Raw genomic sequence first — 18,742 nt, forward strand, 5'->3', positions numbered from 1 at the left:
TGTTATGTATATGCTTTTGGTGATATGAAATGTTTCACATGAATTATATAATGTTATATGGTACACAGAAAAGATAAGTACAAGATCATGATAATGAGGTTGATGTGGATAATGATGATATAGATGCATGTATGCATTTTGTTATATGAAATGTTTATGGTTTTATTATATGTTTTATATGTCTCACTAAGTCAACGACTTAGCGTGTGATTGTTTCACGCGTAGGTTCCGAGAAGAGGAAGAATGATAAAAGTTAAGCAAGACAGGTCATTTTCTCCTTTCCAAAGACCATATCAGAAAAGAAGTTAGTAGTATGTATTTTATAATACTCATAATGGTTGGTATGTAAACAAATATTTGAATATGATATGTTTTAATCGGTTTTGTAAAATCATATGATTGAATTTTGGTAATGTTATAAATGTGTATATGTAAATGGAAATTTTATACGGATGAAACCTTAGATTTTTATGAATTTATACGTATTTTATGAAGTACTGTAGCAGTACTGTAGTAGGGTATCGGTCCCCTGTAGCAGGGGAATCGGTTCCCCTCTGACAATCTAAAAATTTTTAACATCCAGGTACTGTTCACGGTATTGTTCACATTACTATTCATTATTGTTCATACGGTACTGTTCATTCTGTATTTTATTGTTCATAAATACGTTTTTGCCTCAAAATTTTATAACAAACACAATTGAATAATATATGATCGTATTTTCTTAATATAAGTTCAATGTTCTTTTATTTTGCAAGAATAAAGGTTTTGAAATGTCAATGTGACATCTCGGACTCATATCCGGGTCAGATACGGGTTGGGATGTTACATCAACAAAATTCTTCTTCGATTTATGTTACTCTACTCATCCAATTCAGTGTCTAAATATGAGTAAACTAATTTCTTGTCTCTACTTTAAGTTTTATTTATTTTGCTTCGTTCAATTATATAATAATATTTATTATTATTATTTTTTTATCTCAAATAATATTTTATTCTAACATCTGTAAATTCTTATCTAAATCCCAATTGATTCTTAAGTATGTATTGACCATGGATTAGAGAGTCATCCTGACCTAAACTTTAATGTAAAAAAAATGTTAGATGAAATAATTATGATCAAACAATAAGGAACTTTTTTCTTTCCTTTCTTTTTCAAATTATATTCGATTGATATATTTAATATTATAAATGTATATTTTTATATTTATTTATTATTTAATCACTCAGGCTACGCTAACTTTTTTTATCATTACATTAACCGTTAATTATCTTGATTAAAAAGGGGCATTTCTAATTATTTTTATTTTTGATTATTTTAATATTTATTTTGCATAAATTGATGTCTAAACATTTATACATAATATAAAACGATGTCGGATTTTTTTATTAAAGACGAAGGTATGAGCTCTTGAGGACACATGATTAATGCCAATAAAATTAGTTTGCTTGGCATTTGAGATGTAAAATTATATTATTTAAGACAAATGATTTTCAACAACATCTACAGATTTATTTAAATGTTTAATTATAAGATTTTTGTGTGAGTGTTTAAGCATTTTAATTTATTTCATATTTGTATAATTTGTTGTTTTGAGTTAATTTAGAGAAAATTTATATATTACTTTCATGTTTTAATTTATTATATATTTTACATAATTTAATATAAAAAGGAATTATCAAATGATCAATTGGTTCTATCAATTGAATGATTGAATTAGAAACCAAGAGTAAGATTGGTTAAATATTTATCACTTTCATTTAACATTATTCTCACTGAATAATATAAAAGTTGCTAACACCAAATATAAATTTTGAGTAGGGTTGTTTGGCACAAGCTCGTATGGTTCTCTATGCACGTCTCTAAACATGTTATGGTTGCTTAGTTTGTTTCTCGATCGTCTTACGACTAAGGATAGGTTGCGGAGAATGGGGGTGAATGTGGATAGTGGTTGCGTGTTGTGTGATGTTGCGGTTGAATCCCGAAACCACATTTTCTTTGAATGTCCATTTTCGATGAAGGTGTGAGGTGTTATTCTTGGTCTTTGTGATTTGGATAGTTTGATTCTTTCTTGGGATTAAGAGTTGGATTGGACGGTTTCCTACGAAATGACCATCCAGCTCAATTGGTAGAGCACAAGGTTCTTAATCTTGAGGTCGTGTGATCGAGTCCCATGGAGGGTATTTCATAATTTGGATGTCTCCTACGGAAGCTGCTCTCAACCTAGCGTTGGGGGCAGCCTACTATCTTACCTCCCCCTTACCCCATTACATATGGGAACAAGGGGCAACCATTGGACGGTTTTCCTACCTTAAGTCTTGTTGCATAAATTGGCTTGGAGTGCCTTCTTTTAATGTATTTGGGAAGAGCAATGAAGCTGGAATTTTTTATTCTTTCAAAGAGCTAATTTGTTTCGATTTTATGGGAGAAAGATTGATAGAACAGATCTCATTAATGATAAGCTTTGTATAGATTGGGGTCTGTTTGATTGTGTATCATGTTTTTGTTGAAACTCTTGTTGTTTCGTAACGGCTTGTCGTGTTTCTTCTGGATTTAATACATACATTTTATCCAAAAATTAAAAAAAAATCTTATTGTAAATACTAAAACAAGTTACAATAATTTTGTTTCCATGTTCTAAGAATATGTAAAACATGAAACATGGCTAAATTGAAGAAGAAAAAATGCGACCGACACAATCAATGATGAATAAATGAATATTGATGTGTTTCTAAAGCAAGAATTTCAGCTTCTGTTGTTTGAATATATAAATATATAATTTATTAAATTCTTAAATAGAATTTAATTATGTTTAAATATATATAAACTCACAATCAGAGATATCAACTGAAATAATATTAATCCACGTATTATTACTATCCAATTCAACATAGTGGTAAATTGTTAATTTTCACAACCTACATAATTTGATATGAACCCTTTATTATTTTCAATCTCTGGTTTACAATTCCAAGAACTCCATGCACAAGTGATGCAAATTCAGTTGGCCTAACTCATGAACCAAACAGAGGATTTTCCCGAGGTTTATACCATGCAGTTGCAATCAGAAATGGACATACTCGAGACGATGGAAGCTGTCGTCCCTTTAAAAATATCAGATTTCTATATATTTTAGATATATACATTTTTTTTAAAACTTTATTGAAAATTTATTTTTTCTTTCTTAAAATTTTATTATTTTATCTCTCCTTAAAATTTTATAAATACGACACCTCTAACATAAAATTATGCGTCTGTTTCTAATTACAATAACGATCAAGGTGACAACAGTTTAGTTCGTTTTTTTTTAATATGAACGAGAATCAAACTAAAATGGAATAAAAAACAGACTATAGAAACACGTTTTAGGTGATGATTGAGGAATATATGAATTTGGTTATCCAAAGTAATAAAAATTACTTTTTCATGGAGGCCACTTGATTCGTACAAGGCCCAATTATTTTTAATAATTATTTTTAATACTTATTATTAAAATTTAATTTTTACTATATTTATTATTATGAACTCAATATTTTCTAATATTTATTATTAGGGTCTACTCTAATAATTTATTTTTCTAATATTTTATAAGCGTATAATATTTTGCCAATATTTTTTTCTTAATATTTGTTATTAAGGGTCTAACTTTTTTCAATACTTGTTATCCTATTTATTTAATATTTGTTATTAAGGGTATACTTTTAAAATTCAAATTATTTTCTAATATTTATTTGTTATTATGAGACTATGTTTAATATTTTTTATTAGAAGTCCACTCTTTTTTTTAAATATTTTATATTATTATATACTCTTGAAATTTATTTTTTATATTTGTTATTAGGGAGCCATTTCTTTCAATACTTATTATTATGAAGCTATCTTAATTTTTTTTTCAACACTCGTTATTAGGAACAATTACTTAGTCTGTAATCACAGCAACGATTGTTATGTAGTGGTAACGATATCTACAACTGTTATGTCCAGAATAGTACATATTATTAAAAATTCACAATCACCATACTTGCAAAAACCGTAATATCATCGATTATGTCCGCAATAGTGATAAATACAACGCGGTCAAATACACAAATTATAATTTAAATCACTAATTAGGGGCCTAATTTTTGTTCACCCGAGCGTCGTCAAAATCTCAAAAACAGACCTGCATATTAGTATACAAGTCACAATGTGACTCTAAAGGTAACAAGGACTCTTGGATGGGAGATCTTGCATACCTAGGTATTTTCTCCTAGAGAATGTACATCATCCCCTTGGTTACATACATGCGTGTTAATGTACAAGTCACAATTTAAATCCCTATGCTAGCACAAGGTGAGAGTATATCGATATATACACTCTATAGATACAGTAACTCTTAAATGTCAAACCCGAATTTTTAAAATAAGGGCATTTTGTTTTACCATTAAGCTAAGAGTTGAAACCAGATCTAGGGTTTGGTTGTGCTTTGAAAGCTTCCAGTGACAAGGCCCAATGCTGCAGCCATTTGTAGTGGACTTAAAGCCGCCAGATCTTCCATTGCTAGCCAATGAAACCTAGAACACCAAGTCCATCTGGGGACGTTAATTTTGAAATGCAGATTTGGATGTTTACTGCTCACAACTTTTAGCAGATCTTTCTTTTATCAATGTCAAAGAACTGTTCATAACATCAACTTATGTACAATACAGATTTGTTGTTAACAACTTGGGCAAAGAAAAAGTTTGGGTAGAAGAATAAAAGGGTAAAAATCAAATTTTTATGCTTAAATTTGTCCAACCTTTTAAAATTGATCCTTTTTTTTCAAGAAAGTATTTGAATTTGGGTTTTTTTTATCATTATACTTTTAAATTATGTGATGTTTTATAATATTCACGTCAATGATTAAAATGATTATAAATGAATACTATATTATAATCGTTATGGTCATGAATCGATTCTATATTTTATAATATAAGAAACTTATTTTTTAAATTTAGTTTGGGAAACCTAAGAATGTGATATTAATGTGCGGCCGAATAAACTGTTGCCTAATTTAAAAATTAAATACCTTCCCCACTGGTTCCTATGCTATTAGATTTCGAAAGCTTATTTCAACCATTAATCTAAAATCCAAAACATTGTAATTCACGAACTATCACCCAATGGATACTCGCCACGTACCCTCTTACCAGCCCAAAAGTTCAATCTTTGTCTAGTTCCTCGCTGTGTTTCTCCTTGCCCAACAATCCCACCACTTGGAATGGATTTGCAGCCAAAAAAAAAAAGGGGGGAAATGAAAACCAGCTCATTGCATGTTAAAACTTAGTGAAAAGAATTAAGAATTTTTCATTGGAATCCCCTCAAGATTTGGTTGGCCAAATCGCCCAACTTCTTCTCTTTTTTTCATCTTCGGTCCCTCCTAAGATTTTCCCATAAACCCATTGATTCATTCATTGTCTTTCATTCTTCTTCTTTTGTTTCACATTCTAAAGATTCTTGCTTTTTGCTTGCTGCTGGTTCCAAGAGTGTTTTTTTTTAATCTATTTTTGTTATTCTGAGTGTAATGGCCAATGCATCTGGGTTTCTCACACCTTCGGTTCCGAGTTTGAAGACAAAGATTCAGCCTTCAACAGGCATTTCTCGATCTGGGTTTTGCTTCTACAGGAGGGTAGTTTGCTCAAGTTCCATTGAAGGTGCAGAGAAGCATGTTTCCCCTTCTGAATCTCGAATCCCCAAGTAAAACATTTCTGCTTCTTTTTTATAATTTTTGCTTGATTGAATGGAATCTAGTTTATCAGCTGCTATATTTTTTTAAATGGTGTTAAATGAGATTCCTTTGTTGATCATGATTTTGTAACGGTAGTAAGTAGTTGAGGTAATTTGCATGTTTTTGCTCAATAATGAATAAATCTTTGGTTTAGTATTGGGTATTTCACTGTTTGTTTGTTTGTAGTTACTGTGAAGTTGTAGGCTGAAGTGTTATTGGTGAAAGGGGTTCCTTAGCTGTGTTTCTTGCACCAAGGCTAGAATGGTTAATGGTAATCCGAAATCCGAAATCGGTGATCCGCCTAGTTTATGAAAAGGTAGCTTTGCTGAGGTTTCTCGGACTTGGTATTAGCAAGATGTTTGGCTTATGATGCTCTTAAGAAGTCTGAGCTGAATAAACAGATGACAAACCATGGTATCGAGATATCTAGAATAACTTATTGTGCTGAGCTCGATACCAATATAGTATTGGTTATTATTCATTTGTGGATATGTTTGATACTGATACTTCATGTTTGTTGGTTGCTAGATATGATGGTGAATCCTTTTTTCTGGCTCATTTTATCTCTAGGAAGCCATCTTAGTGATTGATGATTCCATATTAGTCTAGGAGACGGTTAATATTAGTCTAGTCTTCATATTTAAGATGCATCATCGTTTTTGTTCGTGTGTTCACAACTTTCATATTCGAAAGGATAACAATTTTCCTGTCTTATGATTTACTTTTCTGTTTATACTTTGGAAATAAAACTTAGGCTTGTCAGTAAAGGCTGTAAGTTAGTTGGCTCTGGATCAGCAGTGCCATCTCTTTCGGTTTCCAATGACGATCTTTCTAAAATAGTCGATACTTCTGATGAATGGATCTCTGTTCGCACCGGTATACAAAACCGACGGGTAATTTCAGGTCAGATACAATTCATACTAGTGCTATGTGTAGAATTGTGTTAAATACCCATTGATGTGATTAAAATCTTGAAGAGGTTGCGTAAGTATTGTACCCTATGTCAGTGTAGTTTTTCGTTTGTAAAAGATTGAAACTTATATGCCTCTTATATATAGTTGATATGGTTTCACCGTGATCCTGCGGTGGAGATTTGTATTAACAATTGTTCTTACAGGAAAGGAAAGCTTGAAAAACCTAGCAGTAGAAGCGGCACGGAAAGCTCTTGAAATGGCAGATGCTGATCCTAATGATCTTGACCTAATCTTGATGTGCACATCTACTCCAGAAGATATTTTCGGAGCTGCTCCTCAGGTTATTTTTTCTTGAATCCAAAGAACGCTTTTTATTATTTATGCTTTGAGCTTTGCCAGTCCACTGTTATCCGTATTCCGTCATTTACTGCATGGTATGTGCTTCTTTGAAAAGCCATTTGTGAATGTTTTATCTGATAGTGATTTTGTACCTTGTTATGACAACCATTATTTAACCCGACAGATCCAAAGAGAGCTTGGCTGCAAGAAGTCTCCTTTAGCTTATGACATTACGGCTGCTTGTAGCGGATTTGTGCTAGGTCTGGTCTCAGCTGCATGTCACATTAGGGGTAATAAAAGAAATTTACTTCACAGAAAGGAGGTCTCGGTTATGTTGATTCATGTCATAACTTTGAACTCCTACATTTGTGAATTACAGGAGGTGGGTTTCGTAATGTTTTGGTAATTGGAGCTGATGGTCTTTCTCGATTTATTGATTGGACTGATAGGGGAACATGTATCCTCTTCGGGGATGCTGCGGGTGCTGTACTAGTTCAGGTAATATACTCCTAACTTCTTTACATAAGTTAACTCTTTTCCCGAAGATGCAATGGCGATTTCTTGAATTTGCATAAGCAAGTGCATGCATGTAAATAGATATATAGTCTTAAATCAAAGGTTGTATATTGTTCCCGTTGTGCATTGTACCCTTTGCCGAGTTTTCCGAACACCATTACACACGTAATATGAGTGTGGAGTGGTTTGTGCCTGACTTGTGCTCTATATTACATTCTCTGATACACTTGTGTGATGGATGATTCATTTCATATTTACAGGTTCTTTTGTAACTTCCATGTACACACACACACACATATATATATACACACACGCATGCATACATGAATATGCAACAAAACATGATATCATTTGTCATTGATTCTGTAGGCCTGTGATGCCGAGGAGGATGGTTTATTAAGCTTCGACATGCATAGTGATGGTGAAGGTGGAAGGTATGCGCCTTGTGTTATTGAATTAAACAAACACCGTTTTGGTTCCTCTTGAGGAATTTGATCGAGTTTCCGCCCCTGTTGCAGACATCTTGGCGCCCCCATGAGTGATGATAAAACCAAAGAACTGTTGGGTTCCAATGGTTCGGTGTTAGATTTCCCTCCAAAAAGGTCCTCTTATTCCTGCATACAGATGAATGGCCAAGAAGTCTTTCGCTTCGCTGTCCGATGTGTACCACAATCACTCGAATCTGCCTTTGAGAAAGCTGGTCTTGCTTCATCCAGCGTTGACTGGTTGTTGCTCCATCAGGTATATATGACCTAGTGTACAATTGATTCCGGTAACCATTGAGGTTGTTGCACGACTATCCGACGGATTTGATTAATGCAGGCAAACCAGAGGATTATCGATGCGGTCGCGACACGGTTAGATTTCCCGCAGGAAAAAGTGATTTCGAATTTGGCGAATTACGGTAATACGAGCGCCGCATCCATTCCTTTGGCACTGGACGAAGCCGTTCGAAGCGGGAAGGTGAAGCCAGGCCATACAATCGCAACTGCGGGCTTCGGCGCAGGTCTAACTTGGGGTTCCGCAATTATTAGATGGGGATGAAAGGTACCCCTTCAGCAAAATTAACCATGTTTGGAAGATCTTATGAACAGCTCTATCCAGTTCCAACATTCTGATCCAAAAATACACAGAAAATAGGAGTTTGGAATCACATCAGCTCCATTATTGTTTGTTCGAAATCTGCTACGTTTTAGTTGTTTCGTTCCGAATAAATTGTCTTTCTTTTCCCGCAAGTAACTGTTTTTCTTTCTCGAGTATTTGTTAGACATGAGTATGTTCGGTTTTCTGAAGACTTGTTTTTCTCCAAAGCAACTAATTTCGACTGCTTTTATCGTGGTTACAAGTATGAATTAGGAGCCAAAGCAAAAAAGAAAATTTCATTAGAGACAAAAGTGAGAAACGTGACCACCTTTGGGGGGCAAAAGTGTATTTAACCCAAATCTACCATTATGACAAAACTTAGTTAATTGCACCATACACACCCAAACTATGATCCTAATTTTAAATTGGTCCTCGAACTTTTGGATGTTCCAAATTAATCCCCAAAATATGAATCCCTTTCTATATTGGTACCTAAACTTTTGAACATTTCACATATCAAAATTATGAACCTTATTCTATATTGATCCCGAATTTTTTTTAATGTTTCAATAACATCCCCAAATATCATTTAAAAAAGAGTGTTGTTCTCGCTAGAGTTCCTAAGTTTGAGCAATATTGTTTATGGGGCGTGTGAGTGTTTTCAATGAGTAATAAAATTTTTTAGTATATAATACCTTGTAATCACCCCAGAACATTCAAAGTTTGAGAAATAATTTAGAATGTTCAAAAGTTTAAAGACCAATTAAAAACAAAAGTCATAATTTATGGGATAAAATTAGAATGTTCAAAAGTTCAAAGACCGGTTATCTACCTCCCTGTTTCCTTTTTTGATTGAATCTGTAACCATTTTTACTCATTTCTCTGGATTTTGATCCATGGGTTGTTTTTAAAATTTGTTTTTCTTTGGGAAGACTCAGGATTGACTACTGAACTGGATGCTGTGTCTACTTTCAGTGAGATAGTTCCTGACACTGTCATCTTTGATGATTTTGTTTTGGAATGTTGGGTTTTTTAAATGAAAATTTTTAGTGTAAAAAGGACTAATTTTGTTTATATTAATCTATTGAAATTTGTAGGTTTCCACCAACTGTTGCAACTGTTAGCTCTTCACTGCTTTTGGGTATATTGAGCCTTCCAGATACCATTTTCAGAGTAAGCATTGTCATTGATATATAAACATAGTTTAAAACCTTCTGTATGTATAACAAATTGCCTAGTGGATTTTTGGTTTAGAATGCTGTGGATATGGCCTTGGCGGGTTCACCTTGTTCTAAGCTTGACAAACCTGAAATGAGGTTGTCTTGTTTCTATAATAAGGTTTGTAATCTTTAATTTTTTTTGTTATGCTATCTAATTTTCATGTCCATTGATAAATAAGGGAAAACTAGAATCGGGTCGTTAATTTGTTTCACTTTTGGTTGTTCATCAAGTGTAGGATTTAGTAAATGTTGGTGCAGACTTGGCGAAGCTAGTCCCTGGTCAAGTTTCGACCGAAGTGGATGCACGTCTAGCTTCTGACACTCATGGTATTGTTAGGAGGGTACTAACTCTTCTTATTTCTCCTTTATGTTGCTTGTTATTTTTCTTTCAAGTTTGTTGTATGATTGTTGTCCTGTATCACAAATTCACAATCATTTCCTATTTGTTGTTGAAAATTGTTTTAGGTCATATGCATAAGTGTCAATGTTGAAAGTTTTAATTAGATGTTCACATTGATGAAACGAACTGTTCATTCATCGTCCCAGAATTTTTGTTGTTTTATGTTGACTTGGGGTTATTCTCTTTGCTGTTGGAATAAGAAACGTGACATACTCGATATCTGTTGTACATCCTTTTATCATTAGAAGTATTATAAGGATTATAATGCTTCTCTGTAAAACATGATTGTAAGATGAATGAAGTTGCCTTCTGTATTTCTTTTACCTTTTATATGTTATAGTAGCTTATTCCCTTTTGTTGAATATGCTGCTGGATGCTAACAACTTATTGCGGTATGCAGGTTCATGACTTACTGAAGTTGTATAATGAGATTGATATTCCTCCCGAGCGTTTACTGTTCAAAATTCCTTCAACTTGGCAAGTGAGTATCTCAACTAATTGTGCAATACTCGTAAAGAAGGTAAGTCTTGATAGTCTTGGAATATAGAAGCTAAATTATACTTACTATTGCTTGTTGGTTATCCAGGGAATAGAAGCCTCGAGATTGCTTGAATCTGAGGGTATACAAACACATTTGACATTTGTTTAAAGCTATACGATTATTTTGACAATTGATGTTGCTTGATTATAATATGCCAAATTTTGAAAGAAAAAGCAACCTCACTTGCCTGACATTGCGTCCCCTTCGTCTTCTAATCATTGCTTTTGCTTCAGCTTTGCTCAAACTGTAGCTGCAGCCCCTAGCTGGTGTTTCTGTTATCCAGATTTTTGTTGGCCGTGTTAGGGTAAACCTTTTTCCTGAAAACCTTTGGTGACTTTCGTATGCAAACCTCGATCTTTTGTTATCCTTGAAACTCATTCTTTTTCTTCAGGATTGGGCACGAAATAATTCTGGTGACCCGGAGATTGAAGCTGCCATTCAAATAGGAGAGGATCCTGGGTTGGCTGTGGCTAGTTGAACAACTATTGGTTTTAAAGTGTAGGCTTAGCTTGTTGCGGTTTACAGGTTTTTGGTTGAGTATTTCGATTTGAACAATTGTTTCTATGCATGCTTCCGAAATCACGAGAGCCAATGTGGCTGCTCATAGAAACAACTGTTTCTAATGCTTTTGAGTTGTGACTATTAAGCATTGATGTTTTGAAATAGCTTTTTAGGACTTCTCCAATGGAAATAAGGGATTGTTATTTAGTTACTATATTCAATAATTTTGTTTTAGCATAAGAAGGTTTGAAGTCGATGTACTTTCATTTGTCATCGCAGGTGACAAAAGCTTATAACTACATTCACAAATACAGACATAAATCAAAGCTGATGGCTGCTGCAGTTCGAAACAAGCAGGATTTATTTAGTCTGCTGGGGTATCTTGTGACTCGAACAATCAACAATTATTCATTTAATCCGAAATCATTGGAAATTAAGAACCGAATCTTGATCTTTTCTTGCTCTTAAACTTGTTGTATGATTTATTTCTTTCAGGGTTGACTATATCATTGCACCCTTGAAGATATTGCAGTCCCTGAAAGAATCAATTACTGCACCCGATGAGAAGTACTCTTATGCTCGGAGGCTTTCCCCGCAGTCTGCTGTCAACTATGATTTCACTGCTGAGGAGGTACCTCTTTTCCCTTTCCCTTAGTTTCGATTGTCGAAACTGAAAAAAAGAATGGGGAAAAGGAAACTGAAACTCACTGCACATTATAATGACAAAATCGATGTGGATATAGTGATTTCACCAGGACATTAAAGGAGTCGAGCTGGAACATTTTCTTCCATGTACCAATTTGGTTACTGATCATTCCTTGTTTGAAAATAGAAAACTGAAACAACTTTTATACGTCCCTTGTACAATTTCCTTATCCATTTTCAAGGCTATTCATCGGGCCATGGTCATGAATACCATATCCGATCTTTGCTACTTGATGAGCTATTTGCTGCAATTTTGGTTACGAAATAGACCGTGTACCTCTTTACAACCATGATCTTGAAATCATCAAGATTATGATCTTTCTTTTTTCAGTCCAACACCGCCAGTATCCAGTAGCCACATTGAGCCCTGAGTATTTCAGGAGTCAAGCTAGGTCAAACCCGAAACGGGGAGAAAGCTCTCCTTTCGGAATACTTTTTTTTTCTTTCTCAAGGGACACTTAGCTCCATGCTAACCGGATCAACAGGCTTTGATTAAGGTCTGTGAAACTGTTATGATGACTGATATTTCTCTCTACGTTCAGCTCACAAAGTGGGACCCGACTAAGCCTCGGATCGGCTATGGGACCTGCATCTGTGGAGCTTCTAGCTGCCGGACTGGACGGATATGTTAATCAAACGAAGCGAGTCGAGGGATTACTTGACAAGATGTGGCCGCCTCCGAATGTCTAAAACGGCCCCCTCCATTTCGATCCACATCAAAATACACGGATATTTTATTTTTGAACAAATAAAATTAAATTATTTAATTTTTGGATTTTTAATTGAAACTTAAATTTTAGGCCTGTAAACGAACCGAACGCACACGAATGGATGCATGTTCATGTTCGTTCATTTAATAAATAAACGAACATAAACGAACAAAATTTTTTCTGTTCATGTTCTTTTATTAAGGAATATAATTTGTTCATATTTGTTCATTTAATAAATAAACGAACATAAACGAATACGAACATAAACGAACACGAACATAAATGTACACGAACATAAACGTTGGAGACCCGACCTAGGGGTGTAAACGAAAGTCAAGCTCGAGTATTGCTGAGCTCGATTCGAACTCGAAAACTTTCAAAGTCAGCTCGACTCGAAAACTCGCGAGCTTAAAATTATCAAGTTCGACTCGAACTCGAAATATAATATTGAAACTCGACTCGAACTCGAAAAGGCTCGAACTCAAAAAAATTTAAGATCTCGATTAAAACTCGAGACTCGAGCTCGATTGAAGTTTGATTCTGAGCTCGATTGAAGCTCAATTCTGAGCTCGATTGAAGCTCGATTCTGAGCTCAATTCAAGCTCGACATTGCCCCAAGCGCAAAGATGCTTAAACCTATTCTCCCCCATCTTCTTTTATATAAGTTATCATCCCCGAGCTGCTTGTTTGCTACTGATGTAGGATTGCATAACGTTCCTCCACTTTCTTTCTTCCTCTCTCCTTCAACAACAGTCGAGATGAACACATATTGTATTTCATGTGATTGTCGACCTTAATCCTTAGAGATCAAACAAATATGTCCTTAACTTCGTGCTACGTAGAAGTTGAAAATTGGGACTCCTCTTTGCTCATCGGATAACCAGCTGGTGGCACATTCATATAGGGTTCTGGCGCAGTGGATGTTGACGGTTTTGGGTATAAAGCTTATAGATCGTTCAAAAAGAACTAAATCATGTTAATATTGTTGGGTTTTCCAAATAAAATTGGGTTTATGGAGTTGGTCATCAGAATATCAAATTAATTAATATTTTTAAGATACTTACAAATTGGTCACCAAAATTGATTTAAGAAGATTGTGTTAAACATAAATGAATGAACATAAACGAACATAACCGAACGTTCACAACGTAAATGAACGAACGAGACCTATGTTCATGTTCGTTCATTTAATTAAACGAACACAAAATTTTGTTCATGTTCGTTCATTTAATAAATAAACGCACATAAACGAACTTCCCGCCGCACGGTTCATGAACGGTTCGCTGAACGTTCGGTTCATTTACAAGCCTATTAAATTTCATAAAAAAAATCAATTTTATCATATCAAATCAAAACTTATGTAGAGGAAAGATTTCATAAAATAAATTAATTGTTATATATAATTTTTATTTTGAGAATCATACTAAGTACGTATTTATTTGTTTTGCATTGATATAGTCTCTCTCTTTTTAAAGATAACACTTGCTGATATAAGGTCTTATATATTAGTAATTTGTGTTATATTTCATCTAAAAAACTACTAAATTGTCGTGCCATAAGCAAACCATCAAAAGATCAAAATACGTTCTTAATTGTTTCATGGTATTGAACAGTTTTAATTGCTCGAAACAAACTTACAAGCATGACTTCCTTGGCAAATTTAAGAAGAGGCAAACTACTGACTGAAAATTTCCCACTGGGAACTACTTTAATCCATTCGGAAAAGTACAGATTTACCGAAATGGGGGGCAAACATAAATAAGTTAGAACTCTCGGGTCATATTTACCTCATCTGGACAATGCCAGCAGAGGTCTGCTTTTGAATTTTGTTCATCACCATAGGATTCTTCGTGTGCTCCTGTGCTGCCTTTGCGTTCTCCTGAAAATCAGTCAACACCTGCCCACATCTCAAATATTTCTCAATAAACCATATAAACAAAAAAAAAAAAGAACATGAATACAATCAACTTACGAGTCATGCGCAACTATACTCGTGTATTTCCAGTACTTACCTGTCTCATGACTGGATCCGACAGAATGTTTTGAATTTCCGGATCTTGCATTGCCCTGGCCTGCAACATTACAATGTCAGGGCCTCCTAATCAGTTTCAAAACGTAGGTGTAAACAACATAAACGAGAAATGAAATAACTTACCTGTCTTTCCTTCAATTCTTCAGGGCTCAAATCACCTCGACTAGCTTTGTTGATCTGTTCTACACATCTGCAAAATAGTCGAGAGGAACAGGATGAAAATGGTGAAAAAGAAACACGAAACCAAAAATGTAAAGCAGAAAGTCATATATATACCTTCTAACACCATCGAGCAATTCCTGGTTATTTGGATCATGTTCCAATCCTTCCTGGTATGTCTCTAAAGCTCTGTCATACTCCTTCATGAAGAACTGAACAGCTCCCTTTCTTGTGTAACCCTTGGAAAATGTTGGATCAAGCTCAATGCACTTCTCAGCATCTTTCAAGCCCTCAGGCAAAGCACCCAATTTTGTGTAGCATGCGGCTCCATTGCTGTATGCCTGACAAGGCCATAATGCATTTCAGCATTAAGTATGATGTCGGTTTTAGTGCATTAGCCGGCAATAAATTCGCCAAAAACTAGAGTAAGACTTCTTACCTTCGGATCTTTGGGGTTTCTTCTCAACGATTCTGTATAAACTCATGTGATCAGAAAGAAGAAAATGAACGGAAATCCTTATATGGGAGGAAAAGATAGGCGTTTCCTTACCCATCCACTGCCACCTCACGTTGTCTTTTGAAGAACAAAAAATGTGTTTGCGCATGTACAAACTCATGCTCAATACCAACACAATTAAGCAGATAATATACATTCTGAATATTTAGCAACTCGTACTGGTTAGATCAGACTCTTCCTAACCTTTTTCGTACTGGTTAGATCAGACTAGAGATTTCTCTTGGAATTTATTTGATCAATATTATCTTGAAACATTCTCTTGCATTAATAGGTGCTTTAAAGGTGAATTTTTATTCCTTGCGAGCCAAGGCAAAGATCTTCACGATCCATCTCCTCTATAGACATCCGCAACCTCTGCATCGAATCACTTATGCCCGCTACGTTGGTCTTCAGCCGATGGGTCCTCGACACGTCTTTTAGCAACCTCGACGTCGATTTCGCGGTGAAACACGTCGCGTTCAGCGCCGTATGGGCCAATAGCTTGGGGTTGCCTTTGATTTTGCTGGCATGGCGTGCTATAGATTTCAAGCATAATTTGGGGTAGCTTGTTGCTCTGCAAGAGTTTCTTATGAACTCTTTGTGATTGCCATTAGAGGCGGAGCATGGATTAAAATAAGAACACAACTGAAGAAGAATAAATAGAAATATTAAAGCATAAATTGAGAATTTTCTTGCCATTTGGTCTCTTTTTGTTTGTGTATTTTAATGAATCTGGACACCCAATTTATAGAAAACCCCTTTCTCCCCCCTTCAAATCTCAGAGATTATAATTTCGTTAGAGGCTACGGTTAAGACAAACAATGACAGAAGGAGGGTGAGACCGTGGGAGTTAGAGGGTGAAGGTTGGGTTGTAATTTGGGATTAGGGTTTAGGAATAAATTTTAAGAATTTTTATTTTTATTTTTATAAATTCTACATTTCATTCCATTATTATTTTAAATTAAAAGATATTCAAAAGTGAACACACGGTATTCATTTAATTATTGCATGTGAAATTAAAAAATGGTAAATTATACAGTTCCGTGTTGAATTATAATTTTTCTTCTATTTTATTTACCGTACTTTCATTTTTTCTAACGTGTTCACTGAACTTTCGAATTACTTTTATTTTAATCACTCTGAATTATTTTATTATTTAATTTAAAATATATAATAAAAATAAAAGGTGGACGAACGCCGCCATCGACCGTTGTGGATGGAGGTTGCTCAGTCCCAAATTTTATGGGTCGTTTCGCCTTGACACCGTGAGTTCGAATCCGACCTCCATTTTGTCGGAACTTGCTCCGAAGTCCACGAATTAGAGATTGAAAGTGAGAAAGTGGAAATTTCCAATCGAGATTCACTAGTTTTGAGACATTTTCCAATGAAATAATCACCATATTCGAACTCAATGGGTCAAGACGAATTGACCCATGAAATTTAGGATTGAACGACCACCATTTACTATGGTTGGTGGTGCCATTAGACCATCTTCTGTTTTTATTTTATATTTCCAATTGTTTTATATTGAATAATAATAATAAAACCTATGCCCAGGGCTGGCCCTGCCCACGTACTTGTTGTGGTGTATCCGAGTAAGGATATTACACCTGCCAACCCACCCTTCGTAAGTGTTAAGGCCTCAGCACATAGTCGCAGAAGTTCCTTGCGCATGCACTTACTTCCCATACAATAAAATATCATGACATACAAAAATAATAATTAAATAATTCAAAATTATCAAAATAAGATCAAAAGTTGAGTGATTAAATTAAAAAAAATAAAAGTACGGTAAGTAAAATAGAAGAGAGAGTATAGTTCAATGAGAAATGGTGTAATTAACCCTTAAAAATTCTACTAATCAATAGTTTTTCCTTTTAACAATTCAATCCTCTAACTCGCTCCTATTAATTAGTAATTTGTTTAATCAATGGCAACATACATACACCACTCCTATTTGATATATTAATCTAAATCGAGTATTGCATAGACACATTATAATAATACTCTATCTCAATTTACTTCATTCACAATGTTAAAATTCAAACTTATAATTTTACTTAGAAATCTAGTATCTAATCTTATTAAATCGAAAAATTATCGATAGTTAATATTTTTTTAACCATGTAAAAAAATTAAGTTAAACTATGATATTTCCAAAAACAATAATAGAATTGTATTCCATGTGATGTTACAATTTTATTTTGTTTTATTGTTAGTAATTTCATTTTCTATCACCATTTAATTTCTATTAATTTATTGATTTAATATGAATATTTTTTTTGAAACGAAACAAAACAAAATCAGACAAGAAGTTTTCCACCAGTAATGTCGATGTAGATGATCATGATAAAGATTGATCAACAAAGTTAATGAGTGGAGGAAAAAAAACCTTTTAGGTCCCTTTCGACTTGAAGCTAGAAAAATTGGTCCCTCTGAAAAAATAAAATAATTTAGTTCTTGATAAATTTGAAAGTGAACGATGAAAATTAGTTAATCACTTTAATTTCTTTTTACCAATTTCAGATGATTTCATTTCATTTATTGATCGATTAATCTGATCGGTTCTACTTAATTTGTTATACAATATGTTAATTTGGACGTATACTAAAAAATTATACAATTAGCCGCTCTCTCCCTCCCCTCTCTTTCCCTCGTTTTTTTTATAATTTGTGTCAATTTTTACATATCAAATCAATTTTTTCCTTTTTGATTTTGTTTAGTCAATGGTGCCACCGATTTTGATACTAATTGTTGATTGTCGGTTGTCTTTTCTCTTTGTTTTTTTAGTTTTTTAATAAGAATAATTATATTTTTGTGACATGCTTATCTTTGATTTTGTAGTACGTTTTTCTCTACTTTTTGGCAATGTTTAGTCGTTGATTTTGGATTTGACATTACCATGAGTGATCAATATTACGCTTATTTGATATCATGCAGATCTTCTCTGCTTTGGACCATCAGATTGATTTAGATATGTATTTCGTGCTCGTGCATAGTTTTCTCACGTCGCTCGACTCTGATTTGTGATTTTTCGGTGATCTTTGACTAGTTTCATCTCTTTTTGTGATTTGTTTGCTGATACAGACAGATTTGTTCGTATCTTTATTTTATTCGAGCATTTGTTATGTTTTTTAACATTTTTCTTTTATGGTCATTGTGTGATTTAGTTAGCTAGCTTTTGTGTTAATGATTGTAGGAAAACGTCCTAATCATAATTTAATTTACGTTTACGATTATGCTTATAAATTTTCATTGTAATTCTGTATATTTTCCATTTTTAATAAAACTAACGTATTTCTATAAAGAAAAAAAAAAGAAAATTATACAACTTAAACGTTTTGTAAATGTTGACATTTATTTTATTTTTTTAGATTCG

General features: G+C 33.9%; 2 protein-coding genes and 1 pseudogene across 3 annotated transcripts; 2 read left to right on the plus strand and 1 right to left on the minus strand.

Moving 5' to 3' along the window:
- Positions 1–3,726: 3,726 nt before the first annotated feature.
- LOC120213717 (3-oxoacyl-[acyl-carrier-protein] synthase 3 A, chloroplastic-like) lies at positions 3,727–8,688 on the plus strand. 2 transcript variants are annotated; one of them, XM_039211776.1, is made up of 9 exons: positions 3,727–3,737; positions 5,522–5,716; positions 6,502–6,650; positions 6,865–7,001; positions 7,185–7,290; positions 7,380–7,498; positions 7,886–7,950; positions 8,029–8,257; positions 8,339–8,688. In XM_039211776.1, the coding sequence occupies exons 2-9, from the start codon at positions 5,544–5,546 to the stop codon at positions 8,558–8,560; spliced, it is 1,200 nt and encodes a 399-aa protein (XP_039067707.1). In that variant the 5' UTR covers positions 3,727–3,737; positions 5,522–5,543; the 3' UTR covers positions 8,561–8,688. The 2 variants fall into 2 exon arrangements, with proteins under 2 accessions (XP_039067707.1, XP_039067708.1); XM_039211777.1 differs by having other exon boundaries at positions 8,035–8,257.
- Positions 8,689–11,145: 2,457 nt separating this feature from the next.
- Positions 11,146–12,679, plus strand: LOC120213609 (annotated as a pseudogene).
- A 1,778-nt stretch (positions 12,680–14,457) lies between these two features.
- Positions 14,458–15,916, minus strand: LOC120213610 (hsp70-Hsp90 organizing protein 1-like). Its single transcript, XM_039211706.1, has 6 exons — positions 15,766–15,916; positions 15,307–15,347; positions 14,985–15,208; positions 14,832–14,898; positions 14,689–14,748; positions 14,458–14,573 (listed from the first exon to the last, which is right to left on the minus strand). The coding sequence occupies exons 1-6, from the start codon at positions 15,914–15,916 to the stop codon at positions 14,460–14,462; spliced, it is 657 nt and encodes a 218-aa protein (XP_039067637.1). The 3' UTR covers positions 14,458–14,459.
- Between the last annotated feature and the right edge of the window lie 2,826 nt (positions 15,917–18,742).

The sequence above is a fragment of the Hibiscus syriacus genome, unplaced genomic scaffold, assembly GCF_006381635.1.
Source record: "Hibiscus syriacus cultivar Baekdansim isolate YM2019G1 unplaced genomic scaffold, ASM638163v2 tig00110044_pilon, whole genome shotgun sequence".
NCBI classification, from domain to species: domain Eukaryota; kingdom Viridiplantae; phylum Streptophyta; class Magnoliopsida; order Malvales; family Malvaceae; genus Hibiscus; species Hibiscus syriacus.